This window comes from Aythya marila (genome assembly GCF_965140915.1).
Source record: "Aythya marila genome assembly, chromosome: 12".
Taxonomy (NCBI): domain Eukaryota; kingdom Metazoa; phylum Chordata; class Aves; order Anseriformes; family Anatidae; genus Aythya; species Aythya marila.
In genome coordinates, this window is record NC_139053.1 from 19,978,542 (window position 1) to 19,999,718 (window position 21,177).

Consider the following 21,177-nt stretch of genomic DNA (forward strand, 5'->3'; position numbering starts at 1 on the left):
TTTTTCCCCCAAGGGGCATCAGCTGCACCCCTGGGATGTGCTCGGAGCCAGGGCAGCACAGGGCTTCCTCGCCCACCCCCGAGATGGAGGGGACTCGAGGTGACACTGCGGGGCTGGGCGCTCGCAGGCACCTCCGCCCCGCGCTCAGCACCCAGCGCTGCCGGTGGCTCACCTGAAATAACCCCGGCGCAGAGAGGATCCAGATGTCAGCCCGGCTAATAAACGCATCAGATTCCAATCTCTGCAGCCATGGGATCGTTTTATCCTCCCCGCATTCCCAGCCCTGAAAGCAATTTGCCTCCAAACGAGCGCAGCCTCCTCCCCACCCACAGGACCCGCACGATGCAGCGGTGCCCTCGGAGGACGTGGCCGAGCGCAGGAGCTGGGCACCAGTGTCCCCGGGGACACATGGCTGGCTTTTGGGGGACCCCAGAGCGGCCCTGGGAGCCCCGCAGTGCTGGTGGCACCCGTGGGTGGCTCGCTGTCCTCGGGGAGCATCCTTTGTCCTGGGGTCCCGCGGCGCTGCGTGGCGAGGTGCAGCCAGCGCGCGCCCATCCGCGTATTGGTTACCTGCCATCTTATCTGCGCTCCGAAAGACAAAGGCACAGTTAAAACATTTTAGAGCAGCCTTCATAGTGTATTAACGTGTTATCTAACCCATTAAACCCGAGCCTTATCAGATCATCAAAGCCATTAAGCCCTGAAGCTGCTGCGACTTTGGGTGCGGGGATGGGAAGCGCTCCTTCCGCTCCGCCACGGCACCGAGCCCGGACCCCCGGCGCGGGCATGCGGGGCCCGAGTGGTGCCCTCGGGGCTCTCCCGGCTTTGGGGCTGCGGTTTCGGCCAGTTGGGCACTCCAGCCCTGCTTTGGTTTTCCCCAAAACCTGCCTGAAAGGAACCTTCCTGTTCTTAACGCCCCCTGGGCACCATTTGGGAAGGGGATTGGGATCGGGATGGGGTCGGGGCTGCCCTCGGTGCCGGGGCCTGGCTGATGTGGGGTTTCTCTCCGCAGATGAGCTGGAGCTGGCGGTGCAGGATGGGGAGCAGCGGGTGCGAGCCCGACGGAGCCTCCCCGAGGGCTTCTCCTGGGGTCCCTTCCAGGGCAGCATCCACAGCGAGCCGGCATCGCCAGGGCACGGCGAGACGGTAAGGGGCAGTGATGGGGAAGGGGGAAACCCACAGCAGTGAGCGCTTTGGGGAGAGGAATCTTTGGGGAGGGATTTTCCCTGCACCTGCGCTGGGATCCCTGACCCCATGGGCATCACCCGGCTGCTTTTGGGTACCCGGGGTGCTCCCCTCGCCCTCCCACATCCCCTTTGCACCACGGCTGTTAAAACACAGTGCAGGGGAGATGGGGCTCGGGGGGGTGATTTGGGGCTCCCAGGGGAGCCCGGTGGCCACGGGGACAAGCGGAGAGAGGTGGCAAGGAGCGGGGTGGCACCCTTTGGGATTTCAGGTTCGGTGCCTGGCGGTTTGGTGTCACACTGGAGCCAGGCTGCTGGTCACTGCTGCCTGCTCCGAGGGAGAACATCAGTGCGAGTGTGTGAGGGTGTTCTCGGGTGTGCTGTAGGCTCTGGGGCCCCTCACGGCCACATCCTTCCCCTCTGCCCCCTCCCCGGAGCCGTGCGAGGGCAGCTCCAGCTCAGGGTCCTCGCAGGCGGGGCTCTCATCTTGGCTCCATCCCCACCTCCTCCTCCTCCTCGCTCCCTCACTCTTTTTTCTCTCTCTATATATATATATTTTTTTATTTTTTTTTTTTAGCTCAGGCCCGTTTATCTTTGCCGAATTAAATCCTTGATTAACCCTTATCTGCCCAGTTTGGCTCCCTATCTCCCGGTTGGCGCCGTGTGTCCAGACACCCGGTACAGGATGATTGATTTCTTAAAGATATGCGCGGCTTTTCTCTGATACTTCATTTATTGTCTAAATATTTTTGCTCCCATTTCAGCAGCTCCCTTATCGAGCCGGGCTGATGATTCCCAGCCCTGCTTTCCTCCACCGCTCGCCTCCCTCCCTATCTCTGCTTGGGGGAAGCGAGGAAGGGATCGCAGCCCCGTCCCTGATAGGGGCTGTCGCCCTTGGGTCCCTTCGCCTTTGTTGCGGGCAGCAGGAGCAGGGGGGGGGACATGAAGGGGGTGTCCCCAAATGCCAGCTCGCGGATGGAGATTTAGTGGGGATTTGGGGACATCGGGTGGCTCCTGGGCATCTTTGGGATCAGGGTGAAGATGACGGAGGAGGAGGATGCCTGCAGGTCCCACGGGGCTCCCCAAAATGCCCTCGCTCGGGAGGGTGCCCAACCCCTCTGGCAGTGCCAGCTGTACGGGGGCAGTGCTCGGTGCCTGTCCCACGTCCCCTGAGCCCACCTGGCCCTATGGAGCAGGGGGGATGGCTCAAGGCAGGGGGGGTGACAGTGGGCAGCGTGGGGCTGCCCCGATAACACCAGCCCGGGCGGATGCGGCACAGATAGGGTTTCTGATGGTTATCGGGGCCGGTTCAGTGCGGAGACACTGACCTCTTTGTTCGAGGGAAAACAAGGGAGGTTTCTCAGCACGGGCTGGGGGCCGTGGCCGGGACGGGCAGCCCACCCTGCATCCACAGAGGGGAGACGGGGAGACTGGGAGCACCCTGGGGTGCTGCAGGGCACCGTGGGGAGCAGCACCTGCGCGGGGGCACCGCGGCTCCTCCGCGCACGGAGCAAATCTGCAAAGCAACAGCTGAAAACTCACTGGGGGGGGGCTTATGCTCTGCCCCCCCTGCTCTCCAGAGCCGCTTTCTGCAGCATCAGCAGCTGCGGGCGGGTGCTGCGTGTGCACCAGCGCGGCGTGCACGCGCGCGTGCCAGCCCCTCTGTGTGTGTGTGTGCGCGCGCGCGCGTGCGCTTTTATCACGCTGCGAGCGCTCGGCTCCTCGCAGCGATAAGGCCCGAACCGGCTGAGACTGTCAGTCTGAGTTGGAGGGTTTAGAAATATTGGGACGAATAATTAGATTTCATATCGTTACCGCGGCAGCCATCGGAGGATCAGGCAGATTAATTTCCAACCACCACCCCCCCCGCCCGCCCCTTCCTCGCGCATTAATATTCATTAGAGATGCAGGAAGGCAAAGCCGGGCGCAGCGCTGGCATGGGCAGAGCTGCCGTGCCCCCAGCCCTGCTGTCCCCACGCTGTCCCCACGCTCACCCACGTCTCTCCCTGCCCGCAGCAGAGCCCACCCGTGACGCTGGTGCTGGGGGACGAGAGCTGCTGGCTGTCCCGCCTGCCCCTCGTGCCCGGAGAGCCCGACGCCAACGCCGTCATCTTCAGGAAGGGTGGGTACCTGCCGGGGGGACACAGCCAGGGGGGCTGCGAGGAGAGGTGGTGCAAGATGCAGCTCGATACGCAGTACAGGTGTTACTGCCAGCAGTGGTGCATGCACCTTGTGAGCCTCAGTGCAAGCATTACTGGCAGCGGTGGTGCAGAGCAGTGCGAGTGTTGGTGCAAAATCACTGCCAGCAGTGCTGCAAGTCAGTGCGAGCAATACTGCAGGTAGTTGAGCACCTCCGTGCAAGTAATACTGCGGGCACTGGTGCGAGATTTAGTGCAGGGATTAACGCAAGCATTGGTGCAAGACCCGGTGCAAGCGTTGGTGCAAGCATTGGTGCAAGATTCAGTGCAATGCTCGGTGCAAGCAGTACTGCAAGCAGTGGGGCAAGACTCACTGCATACATTACTGCCAGCATTGGTGCAGTCAGTGCAAGTATTGGTGCACTGCTCTGTGTGAGCAGTTCTGCAAGCACAGCTGCAGGACTCGATGCAAGCATTGATGCAAGATTCAGTGCAATGTTCAGTGCAAGCAGTGGTGCAAGACTCAATGCACGCATTGCTGCAAGCATTGGTGCAGTCGGTGCAGGTATTGGTGCACTATCCAGTGCGAGCAGTTGTGCAAGCATTGCTGCAAGACACAGTGCAAGTATTGGTGCAGTCAGTGCAAGAATTGGTGCACTAGTAAGTCTGAGCAGTTGTGCAAGCATGGCTGCAGGACTCAGTGCAAGCACTGGTGCAAGATTCAGTGCAATACTCGGTGCAAGCAGTACTACAAGCATTGGTACAAGACTCAATGCATGCATTACTGCAAACATTGGTGCAGCCAGTGCAGGAATTGGTGCACTATTCAGTGCGAGCAGTTGTGCAAGCACGGCTGCAAGGCTCAGTGCCAGCACTGGTGCACGGTTCCGTGCAATACTCGCTCGGTGCCAGCAGTACTGCGGGTGTTGGGGCAGGACTGAGCACGAGCACCCTTGGCAGCACCAGGGCTGTGCCAGGCAGCGCGGCTCAGGCGCAGGCTGACACCGCCACCTCCAGGCGAGCCGGGGCTTAGCCACAGCTGGGGGAGCGCAGCCAGAGCTACTGATGGGGGGGACCACGATCCGGGGGTGGGGGTCCCGCTAACTGCTCGCCTTTTCTCCCCCCCCCAATATCCAGATGAAGCCGTGTGGTGCAGGACCACGCGCGCCGTGCGGGAGGCCGAGCCCGTGTGCGCCTTTGTGGTGGCCGAGCCGCCGGCCATCCCCAACCAGGCGCTGAAAACCGAGCCTGGAGACTCACCCTACACGGCCCCGCTGCACTCTGACATCCAGCTGCTGCCCCAGCAGGCCGGCATGGCAGCCATCCTGGCCACCGCCGTGGTCAACAGTGAGTCCCCGGGGCTGGGGGGCACGGCGGGGGCTCGGGGCGACGCTGGCCGAGGGGTTCCCGGCCGCCCAGCGGGGCGCAGCGTCCCCGCGCTCGCCCCATCCCCTCCCGCCCGTCCCTTCCCTCCGCAGAGGACGTCTTCCCGTGCAAGGACTGCGGGATCTGGTACCGGAGCGAGCGCAACCTTCAAGCCCACCTGATGTATTACTGCGCCAGCCGGCAGAGCTCGGGCTCGCCCGCCGTGGACGAGAAGCCCAAGGAGACGTACCCCAACGAGCGCGTCTGCCCCTTCCCGCAGTGCAAGAAGAGCTGCCCCAGCGCCAGCTCCCTGGAAATCCACATGCGGAGCCACAGCGGTGCGGCACGGCACGGGGACGCCGAGGGGTGGGGAGGTTGCGCGGTCACCAGTTAGAGGAGGGTCCCCCCCCCGTTTGGGGCACTGGTTTGGGGCAGCGCCCTGCTGTTGGTGCTCGCTTGAAAAGCGTAAATTCGGAGCGGGGTTGCTGCGTGTTGGTTAGGGCACAGGGGGTGTCCCTGCGGTCCCCGTGGTCCTTGGTGCTGAGCTGTCCGCCCGTCTGTCCCGCAGGGGAGCGGCCGTTTGTCTGCCTGATCTGCCTGTCCGCCTTCACCACCAAAGCCAACTGCGAGCGGCACCTCAAGGTGCACACCGACACCCTTAATGGTGAGTCGGGGCCACCCAACCCCTGCGGGTCCTGGGGACGGCGGCACCGGGGGATGGTGGTGATGGGAACGGGGTCCCCGCATCCCCTCCATGCCCCTGCATCCCTCGCAGGCGTGTGCCACAGCTGCGGCTTCATCTCCACCACGCGGGACATCCTCTACAGCCACCTGGTCACCAACCACATGATTTGCCAGCCGGGCTCCAAGGGAGAGGTTTACTCGCCAGCACCGGCGCTGCCCAACTCCAAACCCCTCGCCCCCGGTGAGTACGGGATGGGGACGTGTGCCAGCACCCCCTCCGAGGGCTGCGTCACCATGGGGTGGGATGCTCGGAGCCCCCCACCAGCTCCTTTAACACCTTTTTCCCCCCCTTGGCAGGGCTGAGCCAGCCGAACAACCCGCCCGTGCTGAAGTGCAGCCTGCCAGCCTTCCTGCCCGAGGGGCTGCCGGCTCTGCCGCAGCACGTGGTGCTGCACGGCCCCCTGCCCGCCGTCCTGCCCGGCCCCGAAGCCCCCCCGCAGCCCGCATCGCCCCCCGACGCCGCAACGGGGCCCCCGGCCTCCGAGGCGCAGAACGGCGAGGCCAAAGCCCCCGCCGGTGAAGGGCCGTCCTCATCCTCCTCCTCCTCCTCATCCTCCTCTTCCTCCGGCGAGCCCGTCCGCGTCAAGGAGGAGCCCGCCGACAGCCCGCTGAGCGAGGCGGAGGCGCCGAAAAGCGGGGAGGGGGCCGGCAGCCCCGGCTCGGAGCCAGAAGCCGGCTCCCGAGCCTCGTCCCCCCGCAGCCTCCCCGCGGGGAAGGTGAAGTCGGAGCTGGCCAGCCCCACGCCGGGCTCCAGCCCCGTGCCCAGCGAGCCGGGAGCGGGCACGGCGGGCGGCACCGTCTTCCTGCCCCAGTACCTCTTCGGCCACGAGGCGGCCGCCGCCGTGGTGCCGCAGGCGTCGGAGATCCTGGCGAAGATGTCGGAGCTGGTGCACAGCCGGCTGAAGCAGGGCCACGGCGCCGTGCCGCCCGCCCTCTTCACCGGCACGCCGGTGCCCAAAGGGGCCACCTGCTTCGAGTGCGAGATCACCTTCAACAACATCAACAACTACTACGTGCACAAGCGCCTCTACTGCTCCAGCCGCCACCTGGCCGAGGACAGCCCCCCCGGCGTGCGCAAGCTCAAAGCCCCCCCCGGGGCACCCAAGGGGCCCGCGGCACCCCCGGGGACGCTGCTGGCCCCAGCGTCGGGCGAGGGGCAGGGGACGCCCGCTGGGGATGGAGACGGGGGCCGTGCCGCCACGCCGCCACCGCCACCTCCGGCAGCCCCCCCGGAGGAGGGCAAAGCGGGGTCCCCCGAGGCGGAGGCGGCGTCGGGGCGGTGCAGCGAGGACAGCCAGAGCCCCGGCAGCACGGGGGGGGACGAGGGGGACGAGGACCCCAGCAAGACGCTGTGCGAGGCGTGCAACATCCGCTTCAGCCGCCACGAGACCTACGTGGTGCACAAGCGCTTCTACTGCGCCTCGCGCCACGACCCGCCGCTGCGCCGCCCCGGCCTCACCAAGGTCCCCTTCCTGCCCCAACCCCCCCGCACCCGCAAACGCCGCAAGCTCTACGAGATCCACGGGGCCGAGCCGGCCCCTCCAGCGGCTCCCGACCCTAAAACCCCGGGGGCCGCTGCCCCGTCGCCCAGCTCCAGCCCCGACGCCGACGGCCCCATCGACCTGAGCAAGAAGCCGCGGCGGCGAGGCGAGCCCCCGGCGGCGCCCCCGCTGCTGCCGCTGGCCGACTACCACGAGTGCACGGCTTGCCGCATCAGCTTCAACAGCCTCGACAGCTACCTGGCCCACAAGAAATACTCGTGCCCGGCCACCCCGCTGCAGCCCGGCGCCCTGGAGCACCTGCAGAAGATCAAGGGCGCCGTGCCCGCCGTGCTCAAGGGCGGCCGCAGCCCCGACGACGGCGCCGCCGGCGATGTGGAGAAGGCGGCACCGACAACGGGGAGCCCCGGGGGTGCCCCCAAGGCGCTGGCTCTGCCGCCCGCCTACCCCGGGGCGGCGGGGGGGGACTCGCTGCAGCGGTACCCCAAAGGTGCCAAGGTGCCCCTCTCCGTCTGCCCCTACTGCCCGCTCAACGGGGCCGTCAAGGGAGACCTCATCGAGCACTTCCGTAACGCCCACGGGCTCTTCGTGGCCAAACCCCTGCCCGCCGGCCACGGGCTCCCCGAAACCCCGACGCCCGGGGGCGGCAGGACGCCCGAGCCCCCCGCCGCTTCTCCCCCTCGCCCCCCGCTCGCCCCTCGCCTCCGCCGGGACAGCTTCAACGGCAAGGAGGCGCGGGACCCCCCCGCCAACGGCAGCCCCCGGCCCCCCGCTTCACCCCGGCCCCCCGCTTCGCCCGCCGCCCCCGAGGCGCTGCGGGAGGGCCCCCCGCCCCGCCAGCCCCCCACGCCCCCCGCCTACACGGACAGGGGGGTGCAGACCCCCCCGGCGAAAGGGGGGGCCGGCCCCGTGCCCAACGGCAACCACAGGTACTGTCGCCTCTGCAACATCAAGTTCAGCAGCCTCTCCACCTTCATCGCGCACAAGAAGTACTACTGCTCGTCCCACGCGGCCGAGCACGTCAAGTAGGGGCACGTGCTGCCCCCCCCAGCCTTTTTTTTTTTTTTGGGGGGGGTCCTGTGGGATAAAGGAGCGGCCAGGGGGGCGCCCGCCGTGCCGGGGGACCCCGCGGACCGAGGGGTGTCCATAGAGGCGCAGTGCCCGGCACCGTGCCCGTGGCAGGGGTGGGTGCACAGTGGGGTAAAGGGGGGTGTGTGGACCCTTGGGGGGGGTGGAGGATTAAGGGGGGGCCCCACAGAGCCTTGGGTGCCCCCAGACCTCGCCCCGAATCCCTCTGATGTGGGGATGAGCGGATGGAGGGGTTTGCGCGCATCCAAGGCGCAAGGACCTGGAGACATCGGGGTGTGGGCAGGGGGGGCCGGACCCCCCGGCCCTATAAAGCCCCCTACCTCAGCCCCATCGCCCTCCTCCACCCGGTGCTGCAGGGAAATTGAGGCAAGGGGGGTTGGGGGGGGGGGCTCTGCCCTGGGCAGACACTACAGGGACAGGAGAGCACTGAAGGCGAGCGCTGTGTGTATACGTGTGTACAGAAATAAATCCCTCTAACACCGCCACGCTGCCGCCTCCCTGCGGGGGGGGAGAAGGGCTGGGGGTCCCAGGGTGCAGCCCCCACCCTTGGAGGGGCAGCTGGTTAATTAGCTGCTTAACGAAGGGGAGGAGCTGCCGTGGGTTCCCGTGCCGGAGCCCTAAAACTGGGCTGGGGGCTCCAGGTGAGTGGTTTTGGGGGCTGGTGCGCTTGGGGTCGGTGGCTGTGGTGGCACCAGCAGGAGGTGGCCACGTCCCCGCTCCCCAAGGGCTGGGGGGGCACCGGGCAGCCAGCTTGGGGCCACCCCTGGCCAAGGGGTTGGGGACACGAGCAGCCGAGCCACTATCTGTAATTAAACCCTAATTAAACCAAACCACCCCAATGTGCTGTAGCTGAGCGGGGTGGCTCCAGAGCCACTGGGCATCTGGGGTCCCCATGGGGCCAGGAGGCAGCACGGGGCTGCACGAGGCTCCAGCTGCCCCCCCAAGCCCTATAGGGGAGGTAAAAAGCCACCTCTCCCCCAAAAAAGGGTGATGCAAGGATCCCTCGTGCCACCCCAGCCTGGGGCAATCCTACAAGAGCAGCTCCCCGGGGGGCTTCTTGCACCAGCATCCCCACCCCACTGCCCTCTTGCACCACCGCCTGGCCCAGCCCTGTGCCAAGCAGGGGGGGCAGCCAAAAAAAAAAAACCCCAATTCCTATAGCCAGGGAGGGGAAAGGACGCGGAGAAGGAAAATAGGAGAAGCACCAAATTTACTTAAATAAATATATTTACAGAGTAACAGCTACCGCAAAAACGTGGCCGCATCCACCCGGCACAGCTCCAGGGGACCCCCCCCACTGCCCCAGCCCTCACTGCGGGGTCTTTTTGGGGGGCGGCGGCGGCGGGGGGAGGCTGCGGGGCAGGACACGGGGCAGCGCCGGGCTCCTCTCCTCTTCCTTGGGCTCCTCGGTGGCGTCCAGGAGCTGCTCCATGTAGCAGGAGGTGCCCAGCAGCACGTGGCCGGTGGCTTGCATGGTGAAGAGCACCCAGCGCAGGGCTTCCCTGGGGAAAGGGGGGGGAGGAGGGTGAGCACCCGCTGGCGTTTTGGGGTCCCTTTTGGGGGTCCCTTTCGGGGTCACTCACTTGACGAGCCGCTTGGCGCCGCGGCAGCGCAGGTCGTAGGACATGCTGTAGGTGCCGTAGAGCGTGGCTTTGACGTTGAGGCAGCCCAGGTCCCGGGGGCTGGTTTTGTAGAGGTCAAAAGTGACGCAGGCCACGTCGATCCGCCGGGGGGGCTTGCGGGAAAGGCTCAGCTGGTAGCCGGGGGTCTACGGGCACAGCGGGGTCGGGAGTCCCCAATAGGTCCCCCCCCCCCCGTATCCAAAGCACCTCGCGGCGCAGCGTCGCGCCGGATCCCCGCGGATCCCGTTTTGGGGATGAAATTGGGATAATTGGGGGGGTTTCCTAATTAACCACCCCATGGGGCTCACCTTGGGGGCAGCCCACGTCTGCCCCTTGGCCAGCGCCATCAGCACGGCGCCCTCCTCCAGGGTACGGAAAAACGCCTCCGTCTCCACCGCCGTGCCGTCCTCCTCCAGCACCAGGACAACGGGGCCGGGGGCCAGCAGGGCGCTCTGAGCCTGTTGGGGTGAGGTTTGGGTTCGGGTTCGGGACAGACAGCCCCTAAATGGACGGACGGACACACGGACGGACGGACGGCTCACCTGGCGCAGCAGCTCGGCGAGGCTCGGGGCCATGATGCCCTTGCGCAGGCTGCGGTCCCAGTTGCAAACCCGAAAAGGTCGGGGCCGCGGGGCCGGGCTCAGCAGCAGCTGCTGGGTCATCGAGGCGCTGGCGGAGACGCATCTGGGGACGGGGATATGGAGCCATCAAGGGGACCCCGACACCCTCCAGCACCCCAAATCCCCATAGGGATCAACGTGCCATAGCGGGGAGGACCCCGGTGTGCCCGACCCGGGGACGGTGCCACCCCACAACTTACTTGGAGACGGGGGCGGCCAGGCGCAAGCTCAGGGATTTGGCGTAATCCATGGCGGCACCCCGCTGGGTTTGGGGGGGAGGAAAAAGGTTTTCAGCTCCGGGTGGTGTTTGGGATCTCCGGCCCCACGCCTTCCCCGCAGGGGTTGTGCCTGCCCTTTGGCCAGAGCCAGGCTCGGTGTTCCCGTTCCCGTTCCCATCCCCGTTCCCGTCCCCGCCAGCACGGCTCTTACGCAAAGCGGCGCGTGGGGCTGAGTCAGCGGCGGGGCAAAGGGGAGACGGAGACACAGCCACAGCCGCGCCCCGACCCCATACAAGGGGGCACCGGGGCTGGGGGCATGGATTTAGGGGCACCCACCCGGCCAGGGTAACCCCGGTGCTCCAGGGAGAGGTCGACAGCCAGCCCCATCCCAATAGCCCCCATCCCAATAGCCCCCATCCCAATAGCCCCCATCCCAATAGCCCCCATCCCAATAGCCCCCATCCCAATAGCCCCCATCCCATCCCAATAGCCGTCCCCAGGAGCCCCCAGCCCGTCCCCAGGAGCCCCCAGCCCGTCCCCAGGAGCCCCTCACCTCCACCCCACACTCCCAGCAGTGCCCCCCAGCCCCACTCACCCTATATAACTGATGGCAACAGTGGGGTGGGACCAGTTTGGGGGGCGTGGGACCAGTTTGGGGGGGGTGGGACCAGTTTGGGGGCGGGGTGGGACCAGTTTGGGGGGCGAGACCACATTGTGGGGGGCGGCACCAGCCTGCAGCCCTCGCCCCCTGCCTGGCTGCCCCTCCCCACGCCCCCAGGCACCATCCCAGTGCTCCCAGTAACCCCCACGTGCTCACTGGGGCACCCCCAGGTGCGTGCCCCTTTAAAAGGGGGCGGGGCCAGACGGGGGAGGGGCGTGGCCAATGTGGGGTGGGCGTGGCCAGGCGGGACGGTGCGCGCCGGGGCGAGAAGTGGGCGTGTCCATGCATGAGTGGGCGTGGTCAGGCGAGTCATGGGCGTGGTCAATCGAGTCGGGGGCGTGGTCCGGCGATGAGGGGGCGTGGTTAGAGGATGCGGGGGGGGCGTGGCCTGGCGGGCCGGGGGCGTGGCCTCTCTCCCGCTCCCCTCCTCCCCTCCCCCTCCTTGCGCGCGGCCCGGCGCGTCTTGATGACGTCACGCCATGGCCGCCCTGCGCCGCCGCGAGTAGAGGCCCCGGCCCGAGCGCGCCGCCGCCGCCGCCGCCCCCCCCCCGCTGCCGCCGCCGCCTCCTTCCCTCAGCTCCCCGGCCCCGGCCCCGCTCCCCCCGGCTCCTCCCGGCTCTGCCCGGCCCCTCCGGCCCGGCCCGGCCCGCCCAGGTCAGCGCCTCCCGCCCTGGCGCCGGCTGCGGCCTGGTGCCGGGGGGGGGGGGGGCGGCCTGTGAGGAGAGGGGGAGGGGAGGGGAAGGGGTTAAGGGGGGTGAGGGAGGAGGCCCCGGGTCGGGGGGGGTGGGCCCGGTTTGGGGGGGACGGTCCTGGTTTGGGAGGGGTGGGCCCGGAGGGGGCTGGGGGGGGATTGGGGTGAGGGGGTGGGGGTGTGGGGGGGGCCCTGAGGGGGTTGGGGGTGGCCCTAAAGGGGCTGGGGGGATCCTAAGGGGGTGGGGGGGGCCCTGAGGGGCTTGAGGGGGCCTAAAGGGGCTGGGGGGGGGCACTGAGGGGGTTGGGGGGAGTCCTAAGGGGGCTGGGGGGGCCCTAAGGGGGTTGGGGGAGGTCTAAAGAGGTTGGGGGGCCCGCAGGAGGCGCTGACCGTGTCCGTCTGTCCCTGTCCGTCTGTCTGCCTGTGTCCCCGTGTCCGTCTGTCCGTCCCCCGGCCGCAGGCACTGCCGCAGGAGCCTCGGCCCCGGGGCGCAGCGCTCACAGCCCGGCCTGGCAGGAGCCCCCCCCAGGTAAGGCGTTAGGGTCCCCTCCTGTCCCCCCCAGTCCCACAAAGGGGGGGGGTGCAGCCCCCCGGGGAGGCTTCGTGGTGGGCGCAGGGGAACACAGAGCTGCTGCAGGGGCTCAAATCCCTCCTGCGAGGCGCCCCAGCAGGGCCATCTCCTTCTCCCAGCCCTCCTCTCGCCCCCCCCCAGTAACGTTTTCTCTCTTTGCTGCTGTCAGTAACTCAGCTCTCCTGCAACGGCTGCTGCTTTGGCTGTAGGAACACCTCCAGGGGGTGAATTCTGCCTCCTAAGGTTTGCCCAGATTAAAGGAAAAGGGTCGAGATCTAATCCCACTAGCTGCCTGCAAGGCATCTGATCCAATTTTCCGAGTAGAGCTAGATTTTATGATTATTCCCAGATCCCACAGAAAGCAGGAGCAATTGTACTTGATTTTTATCAAGGTTTTTATCAAGGGACCGAGGCTCCGGTCGCTCACCATTAGCATTTGCTAGCACGGATCTGCAGGAAGAGCTCCGCATGCTCCAGCTGTAGGAAAATCAGTTCCAGCCCTAAACAAACTCCAGCTGCTTCCAGCTCCCTTTCTCTTCGGGTTCCAGCCCCGAGCCCGCCCGACAAAGCAGAGAGTGGCACCGGTTGGCTTGGCGTTAGCGTTCTGGATCAGAGCTCTCTGTGCTCACCTTTAAACCTCAGCTCGCTGCAGGTGGCTGTCACCGAGCAATCCTCCTAAATTACCAGCAAAAGGCGGCTCGGTTCCTGCACTAAAAGCTTTCCTGACAGCCGCCAGGTCATTGGGGTGTCTTGTGCAGCTTCAAAGTCAGAGTTTCCCCGAGGACGTCAGAGGAGGGTGAGTTTCAGTCAGCTAACTAACTCCGTTAGTGACCAGAGGCTCGTTCCAAGCAGAGGCCCAGGTGCTTTGCTGCTGTTCCGTGTGTCTGTTTGATTTTCTGTGATGCTCCTTTCCCAGCTCTCAAGGCATTTTATCTCCTTCTCTTGCTGTTCTTCCATATTTTCACCCGGTGTGGTTTCTGCCCTTCATTTCTATTTTGCTTCTGTTTTTCAGGTCTTTATCCCCAAAACCTTTTTGTGCTTTGTTTCCCTTCTGGCTTGGCCACGCCATTTCCCATTCACTCTCCTCAGCTCACTCATCATTTTTTCCCCCATCCTTGTGGCTAGACTTAGCCCCTGCTCCAGAGCTTTTCTGGCCTGCATTAACCAACAGTTTCATGCATCTCATTAATGGAAATATTTTGATTTTGCATCAGGCTGCTCCTTCCTTAGCCCCTGCCCAGAGGGATCTGTCCTGTGGCCACCCAGGGAGCTGTGAGGTAGCTCCTAGGGGGCTGTGGAGGTTGGGTTTGAGCTTGGTTCTTGCCATCTGCCTGGCGATTTATAATATTTAAAGACTGAAGCTGATGGATCTGCCAAGATCCAGTTTTCTGTAGTGTACTCAGTGCCTCTGGAAACGCCTGAGCTGTAGGCTCCTGCACCGCGTTCGTTGGGAAAAAGCTTTTTGTGGCTGAACCTCGAAGGGGGAAATGTGCTGAATGAAAGTAACGCTTCCCAGGAGTTTCTGTCATTGGTTTCAGGTCCCGTCTCAGCTGCCAGCTGTATCTTACAGGTGCTGTGCTGAGTGAGAGGGAAGTTGGGCCTTTCGGTGCTAGCCCTGCTCAGCCTGCCCGCAGGATGCTGCCTCCAGCAGCGAGGCAGTCAGCGGTGTGTAAAGTTTTAGCTTTGCCAGCTTAATTTAAGGCATGGCTCAGAGCTTTAATGCGCTCTGGTTGGAAACAGAGCAATAAGAAACAGAAATTCTGCCAAAAATAGGCGCTGTGGTCAGGCCACTGTGAGCTGATAGGAGCTGGGTGGGGGCACAAAGATCCCCTAGGAGCAACTGGAGGGGAAGTTTTGCTCGACCTGAGGGACTTTTGTGGGGACAGCGAGCGTTGTCCAGCTCGTACCTGGCAGCTGGGAGGCTGTTGCGTGCTTACTGCACATGGGACAGCTGCAAAGTCCTCGATTTTTCTATTGAGACATCATGTGAGCTGCTTTTAAGGGGTTTTCAACTCAGTGAGGCATCCGCGAGTGCTTCTAGAGACGGTAAAAGACACAATTTTGGCCAGAAGTGCACCCCCTCATTACACTCCTTCCAAAATCTCCCAGTGGAAAGGCTGGTCCAACTTTTTAAGCCTGCCAAAGGTTCTCCAAACTTTGAAAAATGCTTGGGTGGGCTGTTCTGAACTAGTCTGTTTCAGACGTGAGGAGCCTTAAAAGTTGATCAGATGAAGTCAGTATTGGAATAAAAGCAGCCTTGACCGAAGTCATCTTTGCCTGAACTACCTGTGGTTTTAAAGATACCTCTGAGATAAAACACTGCCAAGTGAGAAGTGTTGTTATATACCTGCTTTGTTACCCAGCCACTGAGCTACAAGTCAAACAATCTTTCCTGTAGCTTAACAATTATTTTTTTTGCTTCTGTGGCCAGTTTTGAAGACAGTAAGAAATTTTTAAGACACAAAAATTCCAAACTTGTGAGTTATGAAGGTTATGGATTTCTGCTCTACCATTTATGTCAGAATTATTCAGTTTAAAAGGCTTCCATGTAGTCAGATTTTCCTGGTATTCATCTGTAGGTGTCATTAAAGGAGAGTGGAAAGGAAAAGATGAATTTAAAAAAATAATAATAATAATAATAACCTGCAGGATTCCAGAGACTGGGGATAAATGGTTTTTCTCTACGAATAAGAGGCTACAAGTAATACTGATCAGGTCAGGGATAAGATAGTCTTAATTAATCACTTAATTAATGCAGGTAAGGATGTTTCTGTGGTACTAAACCTTCGCTTGCAGTCCTGGGGGTCTGCACAGGGTGAGGAATGGCAGTGGGCACGTTATCGCCCCCATCTCACCCCTGGCAGTGACCTGGTGAGGAGCTGCTCAGCCCTCTGCGGGGCTGTTAAATCAAGCATCTTGCAGGCTGCTTGGATTTTGTGAGCTCTTTTCAACCGGCTGTCACTGATTGTGCTCCTTATCATTTCTGCTGATGGAAATGAATAGGAAATTATAAAAAAAAAAAAAAAAAAAAACCTCCGTGCATCAGTTGCTTACAATAACGCCCGTAACAGCTGCCGGTGGAGGTGAGTGCTTTATGCTCGTCAGCTCAGCTGGGGGTGAAAAATTCATATTTGTTTTCTTTCCCAGCCCTCTGAGGGGCTCAGTGTCGAGTGCAGGGAGGCATCTAGTTTGCTTAAAAGCTTTTGTTTTGGTGCTGCTTGTTTGGAAGAAACCAGAAAACAAATTTCCTGAGCGCATCACAGCTTGACAGCTTTTTACAGTCCTGCTGGCCTCTCAGGGCTGACCTTCCACGTGTGATGCGCGAAGTTGTACCTTCCCAGGCGCTTCGGCAATTAAAATTGCTGTCATAAAATTGCTCTCGAAGCCAGCACCAATTTGTGCAAAGCGTTGATGAGCTCGGCAGCAACCTTTCTGCGCTCAGGAAGGATTTGTTTCAGGTTCCATCCCGTTTAAGTGCCCAGAGGCGCTTGCTGTCTTTTAATTTGGGTTTTTAACTTTTCAGCAGAAGCACAGCTTTGGTTTTGAGGAAGAACCCGACTTGCTCCAGAGTGCAGAGAAACAGGAGCAGCTCGCAGGCAGCTCCCAGCGTGACCCTGCTGCTCCCCAGGGCTCCATCGGTCGGCACATTTATTAACTGGCTGATATTTGTGCAGGGCTTTGACAACTTGAAGGAGAGCTCAGATACAGGGGACTAAGATTTATACGTGCTTGTACTGCTCCGGGGAGAGTTTCTGTGCTTTTATTTTTTTGAGGCACATTCCCAGTCCCTCTGCAAAGCTCCCAAGGTGTGAGGAGCGGGATTTTCCGGAGTGGCTTTCATCTGGGGAGCTTGCTGCAAATACCAGCTGATAATGTCCTCGCTGTGGTGAAGGCAGGAGATGTTATCGCAGCGATGACAGCGCATCTGGCCGTGCCCAGGACATAAATACGACAGTCCTTGGTGTGCCTTCAGCCTGCCTGTCTTTTGCCATACATGATAGCAAGAGCGACCCCCCTGTGCTGAACCAGAGGAGCACAGCAGAGAACGGTGGCTTTTATCCTAAAAAGAGCGGGTAAAAACCTGGCAGCTGATGCCGTGGTTTTGTTGCTCCAGCAGTAAACGTGCTTTTGGGGAGGCTGTAGCTGGGAGTGGCTGAAATGAAACGTGATGCACAATAAGGTGAAGAAACCCTGTCGGTTCATAATCCCAGGTCTTTTCTTTAGCCCGAACTCTGCTTCTGTGAGCCTTGCTTGGCCTCCAGCTTTTCACTTCTGGCCGCCCAGGGGTTTTCATCACCGTGAGCTTTTGTCTAGCTGTGGAGCTGTAATCTTAGCAGGAAGAGACGGGGCTCGGCCGCTTCCTGGGTCGCACAGTCCTGATAAAAATCCCTGGTTCGTGTTCTGGAGTAAAAGAAGTAAATGTATGGGTTCTGCTTTGTTTTCGTTTTCCCTGCTTTACATCTCGTCCATGTCCATTGCACTTATTATGCTTACACTAAGCAGAGGTCGGATTTTTAACCCGTATTCATACCAGGCACACGTTCCTGTTGGACTCCCAGGAAAAGCGCCTGTTGGAGAAGTTTGCTGCTGCTTTGAAGAAGTTCTGATTCCTTATTATATAAAGCAGGTAGAGATTAGCTGGCAATAATTAACCTTGATTAGAAGTCCAGGATTTTTCATGAATGCATCCTATCCTCGTTTTCATATCTGTTCTGGAAGCAGTGTGAAAACCAGTGCGAGTATATCCCAGACTCACAGAATATGGGCTCTTTTTTCCAGAATCTTTGTAAATGGTGTCCCTGCCTCCTGGGGAGCCTGTGCTGTCTGCAGCACCGTGTGCTTACGGTTATAAAAACGTCTGAAAAGCTGGTGGCAAAGAAATGCCACCACCGAGTGTGCCTGGGGTGAGAAAGCCAGCGTGGGACCTCCTAGGGATTGCTTGGTGGGAGAGCTGCTGCAGCTCACCTGCTAGAGCCTGTAGCTGAAATCCCAGCCTCGCGCTCTACCCTTGTGTGTTAAGGGTCTCTCACCTAGTCTGGAATAAATTCTTTAAGTAATTTAAACTGTTTTCTTCTTGAAGGTAGTAAGATAAACCGTGTTCATGAGTTCAACTATGTTTTTTTTTTTTAGGAGACAAAAATCAAGGCGAATCAAGGGAAATGTTTCTCGGTTTCCCAGCTTGTTCTCTATAACAAGTGGTTTTTTTTGTTGTTTTTGTTTTTTTTTACCCTCTGCAGACAATTGGGTACTGATGGAAGTTTCCGACAGCCCTGAGCGAAACCCCTGCTCTCCCGGCGAGGAGGACCAGCGGCTTTCCGATGACGAAGCCCTGAAGGAGAGCGGGTCGGAGCGGGAGCTCGATGGAGAGGGCGGCCGAGGCAGCGTCCTGGGAGAGGAGGAGGAAGACACAGCCCGGGGACTGAGTCAGGGCGAAGAGGAGAACCACTCGGATGAGGAGGATCGCTTGAGCGAAGCCAAGTCTCAGGACTCAGAGAACAACGAGCGGAGCGGGGAGCTGAAGAGCCCTCCGCCTCGCAAGGGGGAGGAGGAAGAGCGCACCAACGACCTCGGGGATGAAGCGTCCTCCGTCACCCGCGAGCTGGACGAGCACGAGTTGGACTATGACGAGGAGGTTCCCGAGGAGCCGAGCGCTGCCGCCGCCGAGGAGGATGGCGAGAAAGCTGCTGGTGAGGATGACGAGGAAGAGGAGAAGGGAGACGACGCCCACGAGGACGAGAAGAAATCCAGCGGGAAAAGCGACGACGAGAAGGACGGCCAGGATCCCGTCAAGGAGAAGAAGAAAGAAGAAGACGACGGAGAGATTGACGACGGTGAAATCGATGTAAGTAGGAGCTGCTCCGAGGGGGGCAGAGGCCCTGTCCTTGTTTGAATATTTGCCTCTCGGATGCCATGCCTTTTTTCCCTTCTGTCACCTGAGCGTGCTAGCTGGGTCCCAAAGTAACGCGCTTTTTCCTTGGAGGTAAGATCACGCTGTGTGCCAAGCCCCAAACTCAGAGGTTAGGGCACCCATTGCCACGTATTGTAGAAAAATTTTGTGCCACGTGTTGTTGGAGCAGCTGCAAACAAGTTTTTTCCTGCCCAATATGGAGCAGCTCCAGTGCTTTAAGATTAAACTGTTCTGCTCTGGCTCTCGGAGGACTTCAGGATGATGCTGACAGCAAATTGCTTAGCAAGGGGTTAGGGGACCACAAGCTGCCTCAGCAGCTTCCTTTGAGAGGCTGGAGCTGTGGGGTGGCTCCGTACTCGAGGTGTCAGGCTATTTTAAAAAAAAAAAAATCAAGTGTTTTTTCCCTGTTTGTCTTTGGGTAAGAAGCTCTGCAGTGCAGCAGCTGGATTTAACGTAGCCTAACACCAGGTCCCTCTTGCAAAAAAGGACACGACGACTGGCAGGAGAGTAGAAACCCTTCCTGGTGGTGAACACTGTGCTTAAATCCAAACAGCAGGAGTGCAGGGCACCACGCAGAGAAGTGGCTGGTGCTGGTAGGTCCCTCGCTGAGACAGCCCAGAGCATCAGCTGGCTCTGCTCCTCCCTGCCCCTGCCAAAAATGCCCCCGTGCAGGCAGACCAGGCTGGGGCAGCGTGATATTTCGTGGCACACACACAGGTGGCTGGTTACCTGGTTCCCTTAGGACCAGAAGATGACCATTTGCTCCATAATCAGCTGTTCTTTGACCCAAAAAATAAGTTTGTCTGTCGTTTTATTTATTTTTTTTTTAACTTTAATGGTCCTTTGGCAAGTTCTGTGTTGCTTTTCTTAAAAGGTGACGTTGGTTTTCTGCACCGTACCCATTCTGCAGGCAGTTTTGTGAGGGTATTTTCAGAAAGCCTCTGGAAGTCGCCTGTTTCTGATTCAGTTAGAAGGAATTTCTGCGTGCTGTGGGAGAGTCCAAGCAGGAAAAAGAAAATCCCGGAGTTCTGATTCTGTGCCTGCTTCTTGATTAAAATATGAATGCTTTCCTTTAGAACCCGAGGCATTCTTAGGAGCGCTCTCCTTACAAAGCCCGAGATGAATCCGTGCTCTGGTTTTCATACGTTAACTCATAACAGGGGTTCCCAGCTGCCTGATTCCGAGGAGACCCCCCAGAAATAAATACTTCCCCTTTTGTTAGCGCAGCCTTCACACGGCCCTTGTGAAAGGAGCCGAGCTGGCGATGCCATTCACACATCCCTGAATGCCAGCCCGGCTTTGGGGGAAAATCCTCAATCTCGGCGCTTTCTTCTGCTTCCAGGCTTCTGTCTTCGGAGGGGGGACATAAATACAGATTTGAATGTGAAGCCACGTGTCTTTAAGATCAGTTCTCGCTCAGGAGAGTGCTCCTTGTGTCGCCCCAAAAGGGCTGCCCCACAAGAGGCTGTTAACCCAGCTCTCCGTAGACCATTTAGAGACAAACAATGTTTTTTTTCCTCATTTCCAGCTGTTAAACTGACCCAAGGTCACAACTTTCTTAATCTTCTCCTGGCCATGGCGTTGTTCCGATGGCTGTGCGGTGGGAAGGCCTCTGGGGTGTGAAAAGGAGACCCCCAGCTCTTATTTCATGCTGCCTTTTAGGAGAAATCACCAATTTCCTTGGGAGCACACCAGCCAACTCCGACAGCTCTCAGGTCACTTCGGCTTCTCTGCATCGTTCCCTCTTTTTTAGCTCTTTTGACTTCTCAGGTGTGACCTAACGAAGGCAGCAAAGGCTTTTTTTTTCCTTTTTTTTCCTGGAGAACAAAGGCGAAGGCTGGTGCTTTCCAGCTTCTTTCCCCTTGAGGAGTTCCGTGGCCGTTCATCCACGCCCGTCCCCGGTGGTTCTTCATCTCTGAAGAAACCTCCAGCTTCCAGAATTTGGCCCCGTGTTGTGCGGGGATAACACCGAGTTTTGTTAGGGCCGATTTGTAGGTTCATGGAAGAAATACATCCCACGTCGTTCCTGGAGAGCTCATGGGGCTATTATTGCTCAACCTTGAAGCATTTCGTGTTTCACTGCCGTGAGAGCAGAATTTAGCATATGAGTGCATCCTGTCTGTACTAATTAGTTGCATTAAGTGCTCATATGCAGGAATTCAGCTCTGTATTTTGAGTTAAATAAAAAAAGGGATTGTTTTGGGCTCAACATCTGTGCCACGGTGCAGTTTGAAGGCTCAGAAGGGCGGCAGCATCGCCCAGCTGAGCTGCTGTAGCTGCTGGTGTGCATGTCCCTAGGAAGGAAAGGTAACAAAATTTGTCTCATTTGTGTGAAGCTGCCCCTGACTGCCTTCCACGTGCCATCAGCCAACCTTACTCATCTGGAGCATGTTAATATCTTAATCCACCACACCATTTTTGAGCCTGGAAGCACAGATTGGGGAAAATGATGCCCCTTGGTCTGTGCATGGCACCAGGACGTTCGTAACGCCTGCTGGTTGTGCAGTCAGCGTGGAAGCACTGAATTTGGTCCGTTTTCCTGTTCATAGCAGCACGCTCGGGGTGTTTATCACAGCCTTTTATTGAATTTCCGTTGTGCTGTGCCTCGGGGTGCACTTTCAGTGACTGCTGTGTGGTGAAATGTCAGGTCGCTGCGTGAAATGTCAGCCTGTCTGTCTGTCTGTCTGTTCCAGGATGACGACCTGGAGGAGGGAGAAGTTAAAGATCCCAGCGACAGAAAAGTGAGGCCACGTCCCACCTGCAGGTTCTTCATGAAAGGTAACGGCGTGCTGTGGTTGCTGGAAGCAAAACCAAAGGTGCTGGAGGTTTTTTTTCATTTGGTTTTGCAGCTGCTAAGCTGCTGTCTA

General features: G+C 60.0%; 3 protein-coding genes across 11 annotated transcripts in view; 2 read left to right on the plus strand and 1 right to left on the minus strand.

The window, feature by feature from the left end:
• Positions 1-8,143, plus strand: part of ZFPM1 (zinc finger protein, FOG family member 1) — a 31,692-nt gene extending 23,549 nt beyond the window's left edge. Inside the window, exons 4-10 of one of the 2 annotated variants that reach the window (XM_082769754.1) lie at positions 1,013-1,146; positions 3,201-3,306; positions 4,460-4,669; positions 4,801-5,025; positions 5,256-5,351; positions 5,463-5,612; positions 5,729-8,143. In XM_082769754.1, coding sequence (XP_082625880.1) covers positions 1,013-1,146; positions 3,201-3,306; positions 4,460-4,669; positions 4,801-5,025; positions 5,256-5,351; positions 5,463-5,612; positions 5,729-7,959 — 3,152 coding nt within the window. In that variant the 3' untranslated portion in view covers positions 7,960-8,143. The remainder of the gene's footprint in view (positions 1-1,012; positions 1,147-3,200; positions 3,307-4,459; positions 4,670-4,800; positions 5,026-5,255; positions 5,352-5,462; positions 5,613-5,728) is intronic. The other variant, XM_082769755.1, reaches the window with a different exon arrangement.
• A 1,085-nt stretch (positions 8,144-9,228) lies between these two features.
• On the minus strand, positions 9,229-11,152 carry CIDEC (cell death inducing DFFA like effector c). Of its 2 annotated transcripts, XM_082769759.1 has the most exons (6): positions 11,075-11,152; positions 10,462-10,523; positions 10,184-10,325; positions 9,950-10,099; positions 9,603-9,787; positions 9,229-9,521 (listed from the first exon to the last, which is right to left on the minus strand). In XM_082769759.1, exons 2-6 carry the CDS (start codon positions 10,509-10,511, stop codon positions 9,329-9,331), a joined length of 720 nt encoding a protein of 239 aa, XP_082625885.1. In that variant the 5' UTR covers positions 10,512-10,523; positions 11,075-11,152; the 3' UTR covers positions 9,229-9,328. The 2 variants fall into 2 exon arrangements, with proteins under 2 accessions (XP_082625885.1, XP_082625886.1); XM_082769760.1 differs by lacking the exon at positions 11,075-11,152 and having other exon boundaries at positions 10,462-10,678.
• Positions 11,153-11,659: 507 nt separating this feature from the next.
• ZC3H18 (zinc finger CCCH-type containing 18) overlaps positions 11,660-21,177 on the plus strand; it is a 42,422-nt gene continuing 32,904 nt past the window's right edge. For 5 of the 7 annotated variants that reach the window (XM_082770273.1, XM_082770270.1, XM_082770271.1 and 2 more), the window contains exons 1-4: positions 11,733-11,794; positions 12,292-12,360; positions 17,640-18,244; positions 21,004-21,088. In XM_082770273.1, the coding sequence (XP_082626399.1) occupies positions 17,654-18,244; positions 21,004-21,088 (676 nt within the window). In that variant the 5' untranslated portion in view covers positions 11,733-11,794; positions 12,292-12,360; positions 17,640-17,653. Of the gene's footprint in view, positions 11,795-12,291; positions 12,361-17,639; positions 18,245-21,003; positions 21,089-21,177 lie in introns of all 7 variants that reach the window. The other 2 variants (XM_082770275.1, XM_082770276.1) reach the window with 1 other exon arrangement.